Source organism: Orcinus orca, chromosome 2, assembly GCF_937001465.1.
Source record: "Orcinus orca chromosome 2, mOrcOrc1.1, whole genome shotgun sequence".
NCBI lineage: Eukaryota > Metazoa > Chordata > Mammalia > Artiodactyla > Delphinidae > Orcinus > Orcinus orca.
Genome location: NC_064560.1, coordinates 91,459,097 through 91,473,112, shown reverse-complemented (window position 1 = coordinate 91,473,112; position 14,016 = coordinate 91,459,097). Strand labels below are relative to the sequence as shown.

At 43.5% G+C, this 14,016-nt stretch overlaps 1 protein-coding gene across 12 annotated transcripts in view; it reads left to right on the top strand.

Moving 5' to 3' along the window:
* The first annotated feature begins 3,411 nt into the window (after positions 1-3,411).
* Positions 3,412-14,016, top strand: part of MAP2K5 (mitogen-activated protein kinase kinase 5) — a 267,619-nt gene continuing 257,014 nt past the window's right edge. For 3 of the 12 annotated variants that reach the window (XM_049706939.1, XM_049706938.1, XM_049706937.1), the window contains exons 1-2: positions 3,462-4,199; positions 10,536-10,584. In XM_049706939.1, the coding sequence (XP_049562896.1) occupies positions 4,065-4,199; positions 10,536-10,584 (184 nt within the window). In that variant the 5' untranslated portion in view covers positions 3,462-4,064. Of the gene's footprint in view, positions 4,200-8,117; positions 8,168-10,535; positions 10,585-14,016 lie in introns of all 12 variants that reach the window. The other 9 variants (XM_049706946.1, XM_049706944.1, XM_004276230.4 and 6 more) reach the window with 5 other exon arrangements.

The window sequence follows — 14,016 nt, the reverse complement described above, 5'->3', positions numbered from 1 at the left end:
GGAAGGCCTCAACACGAAGGTGGTTTTTAAGTCAAGATCTGCAGGAGGAAGTGAGCCATGTGAATATTGGGATAAGAGCAATCCAGGGAGAGGAAAGGGCAAATGCAAGACCCCGAGGTGGGATGCCTGATATGTTCAAGGAAAAGTAAGAAGGAGGCTGGTGTGAATGACGTTTGAGAGATCATAAGGCCAGAAGGTGTGGAGGGTAGACTGTGTAGTTTTGCAGGTCAAGGAAAGGACTTTAGTTTTTATTCTGTACAAGTTAGGAGGCCATCAGAATAGTTTTAACCAAAGGGGTGACTTGGTATTCTAACCCTGGTAATTGGGTTGAGCATAGACCATTGGTAGCAGTGGCAAGAATGGAAACAGAACTTTAAGAGAGAAATATAATATAAATGTAATGGTAGTTTGGACTGGGATAGTATCTGAGAAGCAGTGGGAAGGGATCAGATTCTCGGTTAAGGATTGGAGTTTGGGAGCAATGTAAAAAGATATGAAAGAAAACATCTCTGAACTTATAGTAGTAAAATGTTAATTTTCCTCATTTAAAAATTACTTTATAACAGAAAAGATAAATAAGCCAATTTAAAAACGGGCAAAGGACTTGAATAGACAATTCTCCAAAGAAGATATACAAATGGCCAACAAGTATATGAAAAGATGAACATCACTAATCACTAGGGAAATGCAAATCTCAACCACTTTGAGATATCACCTCATACTCATGAGAATATGGCTTCTAACAAAAATATAGAAAATAACAAGTGTTGGTGAAGGTGTAGAGAAACTGGAACTCTTGGGCTACTGGTGGGAATGTAAAATGGTGCAGCCATTGTGGAACATGGCAGCTCCTCAAAAAATTAAAAATAGAATTGTCATATGATCCAGCAATTCTACTTGTGGGTATATATCCAAAAGAATTGAAAGTACAAATTGAGTTGGTTTTGCCCATAGTACTATCAATAAAAACCATTTTAACAAATCATGAGTTCATAGAAAATCTCTGGCCTTGTGGTCTATTTTCTCAAATAATAAGAAATGAACTTTCAATAAAAAGTGCATGGGGACCTTGAACAAATGGTTTGTTTTTCACAAGACTGAAGTGCAGGTGGAAAAAGGCAATTCTTTTTTTTTTTTTTTAACATCTTTATCGGGGTATAATTGCTTTACAATGGTGTGTTAGTTTCTGCTTTATAACAAAGTGAATCAGTTATACATATACATATGTTCCCATATGTCTTCCCTCTTGCGTCTCCCTCCCTCCCACCCTCCCCATCCCACCCCTCCAGGCTGTCACAAAGCACCGAGCCAATATCCCTGTGCCATGCGGCTGCTTCCCACTAGCTATCTACCTTACTACGTTTGTTAGTGTGTATATGTCCATGACTCTCTCTCGCCCTGTCACAGCTCACCCTTCCCCCTCCCCATAACCTTAAGTCCGTTCTCTAGTAGGTCTGCGTCTTTATTCCTGCCTTACCCCTAGGTTCTTCATGACATTTTTTTTTCTTAAATTCCGTATATATGTGTTAGCATACGGTATTTGTCTTTTTCTTTCTGACTTACTTCACTCTGTATGACAGACTCTAGGTCTATCCACCTCATTACAAATAGCTCAATTTCGTTTCTTTTTATGGCTGAGTAATATTCCATTGTATATATGTGCCACATCTTCTTTATCCATTCATCCGATGATGGGCACTTAGGTTGTTTCCATCTCCGAGCTATTGTAAATAGAGCTGCAATGAACATTTTGGTACATGACTCTTTTTGAATTTTGGTTTCCTCAGGGTATATGCCCAGTAGTGGGATTGCTGGGTCATATGGTAGTTCTATTTGTAGTTTTTTAAGGAACCTCCATACTGTTCTCCATAGTGGCTGAACCAATTCACATTCCCACCAGCAGTGCAAGAGTGTTCGGAAAAGGGCAATTCTTTGACTACCTGGAGGATCTGACTAAATGAATTTCTACCTAAGCTCTTCATTTACAATAACTGAAAAGAGATAATTTATCTTCTACAATGGACTTTCAAATTAAATATAAAAGGAATGTAGGGACTTCCCTGGTGGTGCAGTGGTTAAGAATCCACCTGACAATGCAGGGGACACAGTTTTGAGCCCTGGTCGGGGAAGATCCTACGTGCCGCGGAGGAGAAGCCCGCACACCACAACGAGAGGCACTAGAGAAAGCCTGGGCGCAGCAACGAAGACCCACGCAGCCATAAATAAATCAATAATAAATAAATAACTAAATAAAACAAATACTACCAAAAGAAAAAAGGAATGCAGGTAGAGAAAATATGCAGTAAAAAACTGATATTATACCCAAACTGGCCAGTATTTAAATTATTTTTTCTCTCGCATTCATCAACTATTTGTTAGAGAGGGGAATGACACTCCTCTCCCACCGAATTTATACAAAATTCAGCCCCTCAAAGTAAAGCGATATGTGGACTTTTCTTAGAGGTAAAGGACGAAACTACGCGTTGCAGTTTGTAAACAAACTTCTGTATAGGCATCATAGATGAACAAAATTATGCATTTAAAAATCTGAGGTTAACAAGGAATTTAAAAATAACCAAGCTACTGCCTGTGATATCACTGCGTAAACATTGGTATCTAGTTGAAAGTTTATGGACTGTCTAGGATATTTTTTTTCAAAGGTTTAATAAGAAAAGATGATGCCACTACTGCAACTGTACCCAGGCAGTTAAACTCTTCACTGAATTTCTTTACTGTTGCTTTTGAATAGTGCGCTGTTTGCTATTTTAGGGTAACCATAGGGGTAACGGACCTCACTGAAAAATCCACACTCGCTTTGCTCATTTGGGAGAAAGATGATCCTCCGGATCTGTGACTTGGAAGAAGGAAAAAAAGACAACCTTGCTCTTGATCATTTGATGCACAAACCTCCACGAATATTTAGGTACAGGGCCTGATAAAGTAGGAATAAACGAGAGGGGCAGTTCTATTTTTCTAGTCTTCTGAACAGGGAAACAACGCATCTTAAGCCATCAATCGGCTTTTGGCGGACCCCTGCTCTAGTTCAGTTTCCTCCTTCTTTTGTTAAATGTTTTCACCTCGCTGACTTTAATGAGGGTCGGGAAAAGAAAGGGCTATCACCCGGTCGCCATGGGTGGTCACTTCGCGACAGGGGAGGTGGGGTCTCACGACTGAAGAGTCCAGTCGGTCCCCTCACTCCGACCCCGGCGCCAAGCCCTTGCTCCTCGGGTCCCGCCCACCGGCGAGCGGGGGCGGGGCCGGCCACGAGCTGCCCTCTTCCAACATGGCGCCGCGGGAGGCGGGTCCCCTCGCCGCCTTCCAGGGTTCCGGCGCCGCGCATTTTGGTTCCGGAGTAACAGTGCCCTCGCCGCCGCCTTCTCCCTCCTGCCGCCGCCTTCCCCCTTCTACCGCCGCCTTCCCCCTCCTGCCGCCGCCGCCGCCGCCGCCGCCGCCGCCGCCGCCGCCGCCGCCGCCGCCGCCGCCGCCGCCGCCGCGACGCGCGGCCTCGGGTTGCAGGTTCTGAGTCGCACGCGCCGTGCACTCTGGCTCGGGGTGGGGCAGAGGACTCGCCCCCGACCCTCCCGCGGAGGGCCCCCTCAGCTTTCTTGTGGTCCGGCGGCCCTGGGGCTCCTTCCTAACAGCCCCGGACTGAGTCCCCTCAAGTCGGGGACCCTCCCCGCTTCTTTAAGGAGGAGTGGACACCTGCCGCCGTATCTCTCTAAAACGGCGTCTTCTCTGTGCTGTCCCCTCACACCCACACAGACGGCAGAGAGCTGCAAGATGCCGTTTGCTCTCTTTTCCAACTCCAGAACCTTCTGATCTCTGCTGGTTCCTACTGGCTCCTACCCCTTGCTCCGTCCACGCTCACAGGGAGACATCCCTCAACCCCATACAGCCGGGGCCTGGCTCCGAGCCTGCGGGCTGCTTCCGGACCACCTCCTCTCTTCACTCCTCCTCCCCCTCTGTCCTCTGACCCTCAGTCCACTTGTCACCTCTAAGAGCCCCCGCGTAACCAGGAGCCAGGGGGTTCCCCCCTACCAGGATGTGAGCCCCTTTAACCTGTAATGCTGTGGCTGGCCCTTGGCCCCTTCCATGCCATGGAGAACCAGGTGCTGGTGATTCGCATCAAGATTCCAAATAGTGGAGCCGTGGACTGGACAGTGCACTCTGGGCCGCAGCTACTCTTCAGGGATGTGCTGGTAAGTGCTAATCTCAGTGTCCCTAGCGAGGGGGGCGCAGGGATTTGTAGGGCAGTAAGCACCTTGATCACCAAATCTTACCCTGGTGGCCTGAGCTAGTGGCCATTGCTGGCCTCGTATGGGGGCAGTTTTATTTCTTCCACCACAAGCATTGATTAATTGTATAGACTGAAATCTGACAAGTGTGCAGGTTCCTGGGGAAGTAGAGATGAATCACATTGGACCCCTGCCCTCAAGGAACTCACAGCCTGGACTGGGACATAACACACAGAAGCAACCAACTGGGATACAGAAAGCTGAATCTAGAAGAGAGTTTTTTCTCAAGGATTTTTTGGAATGTCCCTGGCCAAATTCCAGCCTGTCTTTCTACTGAGTTCTCTAAACTTGGTAGCTAGTGGGAAAGGGAAACAAGGCAACTCTAACCAATCATGTTTCAGCAAGCCTAAGACATCATAAGTTTTAAGATATTATTTTATGTACCGCTAAGAAAGAAGAAAAATGCGACCTGTTAAACTGTGACATGCCACACATCGTAGAAAACCCAATTTCAGAGATGTTAAAATAGAGGGGAAAATGTGCATGTTAGAGTCAATGGTGTAGTTTTACTTTCATAATAAATATTCAAAATATATTTCAAATAAAATCATGGAATGTTAGAGCAGATGATAACCTTGGAGGTGGCCTGTTGAGCCCTCTGATCTTTTTGGCAGATAGTTACCGAGGAGAAGTGAGGTGAAATAGCTTTTCCAAAGCCATGTTACTTGTGAGTGGGAGAGTCAGTGCCAGAACTCAGATTTCCTTACTTTACTTGGTATTTATTTCCACATGCTGTAGTACTACTTCTCAGCTTTTAGTATTCATGTGAGATAGAGTACATCGTGCCCATTTTATATTTTGAATAACTGCGCTATCAAAGGCAGAGCTGACATACCAAGGAGCATGTTGCAAGTACCAGATCTATACTGGAACTTACCTGTAGGATAAGATGGGGCTGCATGGAGGTTTGGGGGAAGAGGAAGATCTGGGATGTGGTTTTTGGTTGTCATAGGTTACTCAATCAAAATTTGATCTGTGTACCGTCATTTTGAGTTATGGATGTTACTGACCACCTAGAACATACAGATCTTCAGGTGTCTGCACAGGAGTGCAGAAGCTGGAGTAAACCAGCAGCCTCCAATCTTGTACACATATGCCATCCTTCTCTTTGCATCCAGAGTTCTCCACACGCTCACATGCATGTGGATCTCCCTTCATGGTAAGGCCCAAACTCCTTGGCGTGATCCTCTGGGCCTATATATATATATATATAAATAAATTTATTTATTTATTTATTTTTGGCTGAATTGGATCTTTGTTGCTGCACGTGGGCTTTCTCTAGTTGCTGTGAGCGGGGGCTACACTTCGTTGCGATGCGCGGGCTTCTTGTGGTGGCTTCTCTTGTTGCGGAGCACGGGGTGTAGGCGTGCAGGCTTCAGTAGTTGTGGCTCGCGGGCTCTAGAGCGCAGGTTAAGTAGTTGTGGCTCACGGCCTTAGTTGATCCGCAGCAGGTGGGATCTTCCTGGACCAGGGCTCGAACCCGTGTCCCCTGCGTTGGCAGATGGATTCTTAACCACTGCACCACCAGGGAAGCCCCTCTGGGCCCATCTTGATTGGCTTGTACCTGCCTGGCACCAGCTTCATCTCTCACTACACCCCCATGAGCATCCTGTCTTCCAGATATATAGAATTAACCGTGAGTTCTCCCAGGTGCCCAGGCCTTCTTCACTGGGCCTCTGTCTTCAGCTTGCCAACTCCCACCTGTACTTCAAAGCCCAGCTTGGCTTTTCCTCTGTGTTGGTCTTGGTCACATGCCCCTCCTCTGTGTTTCCACAACTTTGTTTTGGCAAAGTATATGGGTTTTGTGCTAATTTTGTCTGTCTCCTCCACGAGATGGTAAACTTCTGGAGGAGACGGACACCTCTGTTTCCTGTTTCTGATGCTTCATAGGACCCTGAAATATTTATTTAATGAGGGAGCTTCAAAGAGGATGCACACCGTTATGGTTTTGTGGACAGCACACTAGGTTTTGAATCAAGAAATTTGTGTTTAATTGTAAACCATCCCACTAACTAGGCACGTCACTCTGCCTCTCTGAGCCTCAGTTTCTTTATTTGTAAATTAGGGATAATGATACCTGCCTCAAAGACTTGTAAAGATTAAGTGAGATTGTGTCTCTGATGAGAAAGACAAGAGCTTTCTTTCACTTTACTCATTTGAGACAACAGAAGGTATTATTTTAAGTAGAATGGTACAGTGTTAAAAACACAAACTGGAGCCAGGCTGACTGCGTTTACATCGTAAGCCTTACCAGACTCACTTGGGCAAGTGTCTTCTGTATCTCAGTTTCTTCATCTGTAAAAAGACAAAAATAGGGTTGGGGGGATAAAAGTAGTGCCTACCTCACAGAGTTCTGAGGACTAGTGGAGTTGGTATGTGTAAAGTACTTACAACAATCTGGAGCATAGTAAGTGCTCTATAAGTGTTGTTATTGCAGCAGAAGGGATAGGGCCTGGGCATCTCTCAATTGTACATTGGCTCAAGGATGACTGGCCTAAAAATAAACTTTGCACAAATGGTCCCACCATTGAGAGCTCAGAGTGCCATGTGCCACGTGCTTGCTCAGGTACGCCCAGGTGGAGCGTGTTATGTTGGGAAGGCCTCATGGAGGGCTCGTGACAATGGGTGCTGTATATCAAGTTCCTGGAACTGCAAGCTCAAATCCTGGAGGACTCCTTAGATCTCTTTTCCAGGTTTACCTTATCTCTTCATTGAGAAATAGGCAAAAAACCAACAGTCACATCAGCATCTTTGGCTTGGAACCTTAAAATTTAAAGCCAAATGAAACCTGGAACGTTCCCCTTCATCTGATATCTCTCCTCACTTCAGTTTTCAAATGAGGAAGCATGAACCCCTGATGGGGAAAATGCTAAAGCCACACAGCTGGTTTGTGGCAGAACCAGACATGGAAGCCAGAAGCAATTTGTAGTCACTGAGTCAGCTTGAGTCAGCTGGAGCTGAGGGCGTTTTGGACTCAGAGTCAGTAGTTGAGGGCTCCATTCACAATTCCATCAAATGGCTGGGACTCTGTGGGCAAGTCACTGGGCCTCTCTGGGACCTTTGTCCTTCGTCTGAATAGTTAGGGACTGGTGCATTGTGAAGTAGACCCAGCTGGTCCTCATAGGCAGAGGCATTTGGGTTATCTGTTTTTCAGCTTTCTGTGTTTCTCCGTGGCAATCCAGTCCCCAGTTAGGGGAAAATTGTGCAGGAGATCTGAATGTTCCCCCTTTCCTCTTGCTGTTTGAATCCTCTCTCCCAAGTTCCAGCCCAGATTTCCCCTCATCTGTGAAGTTTCTTCTATCTTAACTGAGACCGTGATTTTTACTGCCTTCTGAGTTAGCACCTACCGTTTGCTAATGTCTTTTGTTTGGCTCTTTTATCATACTATAAGTGCTCTGATTTGTTAGTCTTTTAGGTTTGTCTCTATCTTTGTGACAGATTATAATCTTCCTAAAGTCAAGGAGCAAGTCTTATTCTTCTGTAGCCTACAGTTTTGTAATCTTTATCCTCCTGGCACGTTATAGATGCTCATTTATATTTTTGGTTTGCTATTTGTTTGACTGATTTATTGAAAGGAAGGAGAAGAAAAGGATCAAGAAATGATCACCAACAAGATATGTGAACTTATGTGCTCTTTTGAAACTTTCTTTAAGTTGAGTAAAATGTTGAGAATAAGACAGGGTCATTTTGAAATAAGTCACTTAAAATACAACTGGAAAATACACATAAAATTAAATGTGCCTGCTTAGAAAAGACCAGGAGATACTGATTGAGTTTTACCTCTTTGTCATTATTATAGCCCCACTTTATTTGCTTTAACAGAACAAGATGGTCAGTTGTGTTCACGTGATTCTCATGATTCTCTCAATCAGGTTTGCTTTTTCTTTCTCCCCCCGCCCCCCCCCCCCCCCCCCCCCCCCGCTGCATTAGTTGTAAAGTTTGTGTGGCTCCTTGTTTATGTTGATGGGCAAAGGAGGCCATTGCTGCTCAGCAGGGTTTTCAGATGGTTGTTAGAAGTTTGCTGTTTGACAGGTTCTGCTATTCATAAGTAGGAAGGATCCTAAATTAGTTTGCTAATACTCTAAGGTTCACATCTCAAGATTGGTTGTCTGGAAGTAAGCAGTGATAACCTAGACTTGGAGGGTTGGGGCAGTGGAGGGTCCCCCCACCCCCACCCCTTTTTAAACCAATACTGGCTAATCCTCAGTAAATGCTGTGGAAGGATGAAGTAAGTGAACCAAAGACCATCCTCCACTGATTGTCAGGTGCTGAAATTTAGGATTTTGTTATGAGGTAAGATTTGTAATGTTCCAGTCATTAGTGACTTGTTTTATTTATTTAACAGACACTAATACTTGCACTTACCATGTGCTAGACACTCTTGTAAACACTTTATAAATATTAACTCATTAGTCTACAAGGTAGGTACAGTTATGATCTCATTTTTACACAGAAGGAAACGGAGGCACAGAGAAATTCAGTCACTCAGTGACTGAACGGCAGAGCCAAGGTCCAACCCTAGCAGTTTGGCTCCCGTCCACACTCTTAGGCGTTACACTGGCTGCTTGTGTATTCTATACTCGCTCAACAGTTTTCATTTAGCTGTCAATAAATACTTTCTGCCTACAAATATGTAGAAAGGATTTTTTTCAACACTAAAATCTTTTACAAATACTTCCACAGAAAGTTGTTTCATTTGCTAAGACTAGAGTAAGAAGAAAAAAATAATCTTTTTTGGCTCTAATGAGTGAGGGCTGCCTAAGATAGTTCCCTTTGATCAATTTTTTTTTTTTTGCGGTACGCGGGCCTCTCACTGTTGCGGCCTCTCCCGTTGCGGAGCACAGGCTCCGTACGCGCAGGCTCAGCGGCCATGGCTCACGGGCCTAAGCCGCTCTGCGGCACGTGGGATCTTTCCGGACCGGGGCACGAACCCGTGTCCCCTGCATCGGCAGGCAGACTCTCAACCACTGCACCACCAGGGAAGTCCCCTTTGATCAATTTTATATGCACAGATTTATTTAAAACGCACCCCCCCACACACACACACACATACACAGTAGAGGCAAGGCTATTATGCAAATTGCCACTGCAGCAAAAGCTTCTAAAGAACTGCCTTCAGAAGGAAGTTGCAGACGCCACCCTGCTAAGTGCCCTGCTTGGAAGGGCTGTGGGCTCCCTGCTGAGAAATACTGCAAGTGGCTTTGTCAGCTGGCTGCCTGGTGCCATTTGTGGCACCGCCCAGGAGGGACGTTGTGGCAGAGCTCCCTGAGAACATTGAGGTTTGCAGACCATTTGGGTTGGAGTGGAGATAATGGAGGGTCACTTTTCCCAGAACTAACAGTTTCTCGAAGGTGTTCTGTACCTCTTTAAATAAGCTGTCTCTGTAGACTGTTTTTTAAGTGTTTTCAACTTTATAGATTCATTTAAACATTGATATCAGGTTATATACACTTTTTCTTTTGTAGGCTAGATTAACTTTATTTCGGTGTCATTAAATATGTTTTTTAGTTGCTCAAGAGTAAAGGTTGATAAGAATTGTTTGTGTTAAATGTATTGTAGTATTGTAGATTTACATCATCATCATGGAAACTTGTTTTTTGAACTCTTCCCAGTATGAGTGCAAGGAAAGGTGTTGGTAGTCACATATCCAGAGCTGCATTTGTTGAAGGTCTACAGTGTGTTAGGCTAGTTCATGTTCATGTTTATTACATTATTTAATACTTTTTACATTACCTCTGTAGCATTATTAGACCCATATTGGAGGATAATCAAATTGAGGCTCAGAGAGGTTGAGTAATTTGTTGCTAGTCACACAGCTTGTTTAGTGCAGAGCTGAGATTCAAACCCAGGCCAGTCTTGACTCCCCAAACCTCTTTTTCTACTAACAGTACATTCCTTCTATAGCCTCCCATGGAAGAAACCTATTTTTTTTTTATAAATGCACAACAGTGTAATTGTCTATGCTGTTGAATCGAGAGTAAAAAATTATGTTATTAGTACGGAGTGGAAAGTATTTTTTAAATGGTCCCCACCCCCAGTATAGAGATTTAAGCTCCAGAATAGAGATTTAAACTCTGGATTTAGATTGCTGGGCTAAGTGTGATTATGAGCTAATGTTTTTATAGTTTGTGCCAACATTTCAAAAATCTTTTCCAGGTTCTCCTTTTTCCTCTAGGATTTGCCGCATGTTAGCAATAAAGAAGATGGCTAATTGTGTTCCTTTATTCTTTCTTTGTTTAGGATGTGATAGGCCAGGTTCTGCCTGAAGCAACAACCACAGCATTTGAATGTAAGTCTGGCTTGTATACTTTCTTGACTGTTTCTTTCTGCAGTAATTTTTCAAAGGGTTTATGGGTTGCGTTACTTTAGAAACTGACAAAAACAGATTATTTATGATCATCATATGGTACATTTAAATATTTATAAATTAATGCAAGTTTAATGATGATACTGAACCGAGGAATATTTTCTTATTTAATCATATCTTGGGTGTGCATATTTCTGTAATATAGCTTTAATTACCAACATGACCTTTATCTGCTCTTGCTCCTCACTGTAATAATAATGTGGGACAAAATGAAACGTGTAAACTACCTGTAGGCCAGTGATTATTGATTAAAAGATTTTAATCCTTTGCTGCTTTAAAACAGCAACAGAGTAGAACATTTAAGTGAACGTTGCATGGAGTAATTCTGTTTTATTGGGGCTTGGCATGGCTGTTAGATGATGGCAGCAACACTTCAGGTCTTGAGTCCTTCCCACCCCCCCAAAACAATTGGTTTGGGGACTGGGGTGGGGGCAGGGTGTACTAGAAAAGTGGTTTTGACATAAGCCAGAGGGAGGTCATGGGCTGAGTAATGTTAAGATGAGAGTTTAGTCAGCACAGGGGCTCTGGTGTTAAGAAGAATAAAGTAAGGATCTATAACTGTGGTCCCATATTTTCTCCAAGATGTGGTCTGCTTTTGCACGTAGAAAAATGTACAGTTTCTCCGCATGATTTTTTCCTTTTTGTTCTTGTTTTTTAAGCAGATGGTTAACTACAGAGAGTACAATTGTCCTCTCTTTTATTTATGTTCTCTTGGGGGACAATTTGGCAATACTTACCAAAATATAAAATGTTCAAAACCTTTGACTCAGCAGATCTACTTTTAGGAAGCTGTCCAACAGAAATACCTACACATGTGTTGAATGCCCTTCAAACAGAGTGTTCCTTGTGGAATTTTTTTTTTTTTTAAATTTTGGCTGCACCGCACAGCTTGCGGGATCGCAGTTCCCCGACCAGGGATTGAACCTCGGCCACGGCAGTGAAAGCGCCAAATCCTAAGCACTAGGCCACGAAGGAACCCCCTGGAGTTATTATTTATTTATTTATTTTTGACGGCGTGGGGTCTTAGTTGAGGCATGCAGGATCTTCACTGTGGCATGCGGGATCTTTTGTTGCAGCGTGTGGGCTCTTCATTGTGGCATGCGGGTTTTCTCTAGTTGTGGTGCCTGGGCTTCACAACACGTGGGTTCTGTAGTTGGCGGCACGCAGGCTCTTTAGTTGAGGAGGGTGGACTCAGTAGTTGTGGCTTAGTTGCCCTGTGGCATGTGAGATCTTAGTTCACCGACTAGGGATCGAACCCACGTCCCCTGCATTGGAAGGCAGATTCTTTACCACTGGACCACTAGGGAAGTCCCTGGAATTATTATTATTTTTATTTTTGCGGTACGCTGTTGTGGCCTCTCCCATCGCGGAGCACGGGCTCCAGACACGCAGGCTCAGTGGCCATGGCTCACGAGCCTAGCCGCTCCGCGGCATGTGGGATCTTCCCAGACTGGGGCACGAACCCATGTCCCCTGCATCGGCAGGCGGACTCTCAACCACTGCACCACCAGGGAAGCCAGACATGGAATTATTTTTAATAGCAAAAAATTTAGAGGTAAGCTAAATGCCTAGAGTAATGGATTAATAAATTAATTATCCATAGTCTGAAGCATTAAGCAGTGGCTAAAAAGAATGAGAATTTTAAGCATTGACATGGAAGTATATTCATGATATACTGTTGAATAAACAAAATATGTATGGTATGATCTCATTTTGTAAAATATTACAGAAAAAATGTTTAAATTTCTAGGTTTAACTTCTTAGAGATCATGTTCCTTCTTTTCCCCCAACAAGGGCAGAAGCGTATACCCATCTGCATCTGGATCAGTTTTAGGTGAAAAGAATAAGAACACAAATACACAGAGACAAAATAATAATAGTTCTTTGTTTTTTTGCGCTTAGATTATTGTGTACTTTCCATTATAGACTTAAAATCCTAGGCTGGCTTTTTTCGTGATTGTTCTGGGGCGACCTTATTTTCTGTACCAAGGATCTTCACTAATAAATGAAATCTATGTATAAGAAATAGTTGGAAAGATGTAGTTTATAAGCTAAGTGGTTGAAATTTTTGAGCTCTTTCAGTTGTTTATGGTATGATGGAACAACTCCTGAATAAATAAAACTTTAAGATATTTACAGTAATTTATTTAATACTGCAAAGTATACCCAACATTAACTTATACAAAAGAGGTGTTGTATTTAGTGATATGAATTAAGCCACGAGAGAAAGGACAGTGTCAGGTTTACCTGTTTTACATAGAGAAAAAGAGTTGAGTAAGTGGAAAAGAGGGGAAAGGTTAGGTTCTCTTACTGATAATTCAGTTCTAAGAAATGCCGTCTCTTTGGTGAAGTCTCCGATCCCCGCAGGTGTGGTTAATCTCTCTGGGCACTTTACTAGAGAACATAACCTATTGGGCCTCCCTTCCGGTTGGTTGTGTGCCAGATTTTGAATGACTTGGTGACAGAAACCATGTTTTATTTCACTCTTGCTTTCTTCTTAGTACAGTTGGCCCTTTGTATCCTTGGATTCCACACCAGCCCGATCCGTGGATGCGGAACCTGTGGATACAGAGGGCAAACTGTACAATGCCATTTTATATAAGGGACTGGATCATCCACAGATTTTGGTATCCTATGGGTGGGGGGCAGTGGTCCTGGAACCAATACCCTGTGGATACTGAGGGACGAGTGTACACTGTGCCGTGTAGGAATACCCTTGTTGAATAAGATGGAATGTTACATATGTCCGTATTCAAAAGAGAATTGTAAAATGCATGTAACCTAAAGCTTAGTAAGTAATTTGCTTTTTTGGGATTATTTTTGCAGTTGCGCAGGCGTGGGATGTAATTGGTTGGTGGTGGACAATTCAGGCTCCAAATTCAAATTCCCACACTTGACTGGGCCCTACGTCCAAGGGGGCAGAGGGTGTATAGTGGTTATATTCTTTCTGATTTCTATCCCAGGGGATGGTGTTTCCAAGGGGATTTAGGAGTGAGTGAGGGGAGGGAGTCCCATTTGTGCCAAACTTACCTCTTGGACTGATGGTCCTAAACCTTGTTTTTTTTTTTTTTTTTTTTTTAAACCACTTTTAGGTCCTTTCTCCCTTACAGTAAGAGCACAGATGAAAGTACTACCTTTCAATAAATAGTGTCTGATTTTTTTTCTTTAGTTAAGAAGGTATAGATGATCTTTAAAAAAAATGCAAGCAGTATCGAAATAAAACAACAGGTAAAAGTCCCCATGTCCCCAATTCCCTAGTTAACAGCTTCTTCTGTATCCTTCCAGAAATTTTCTCATACATAATATATACTGGATTGCAACTAGTTTCCCCTGTCCCCACTTAGTAGTATGTGT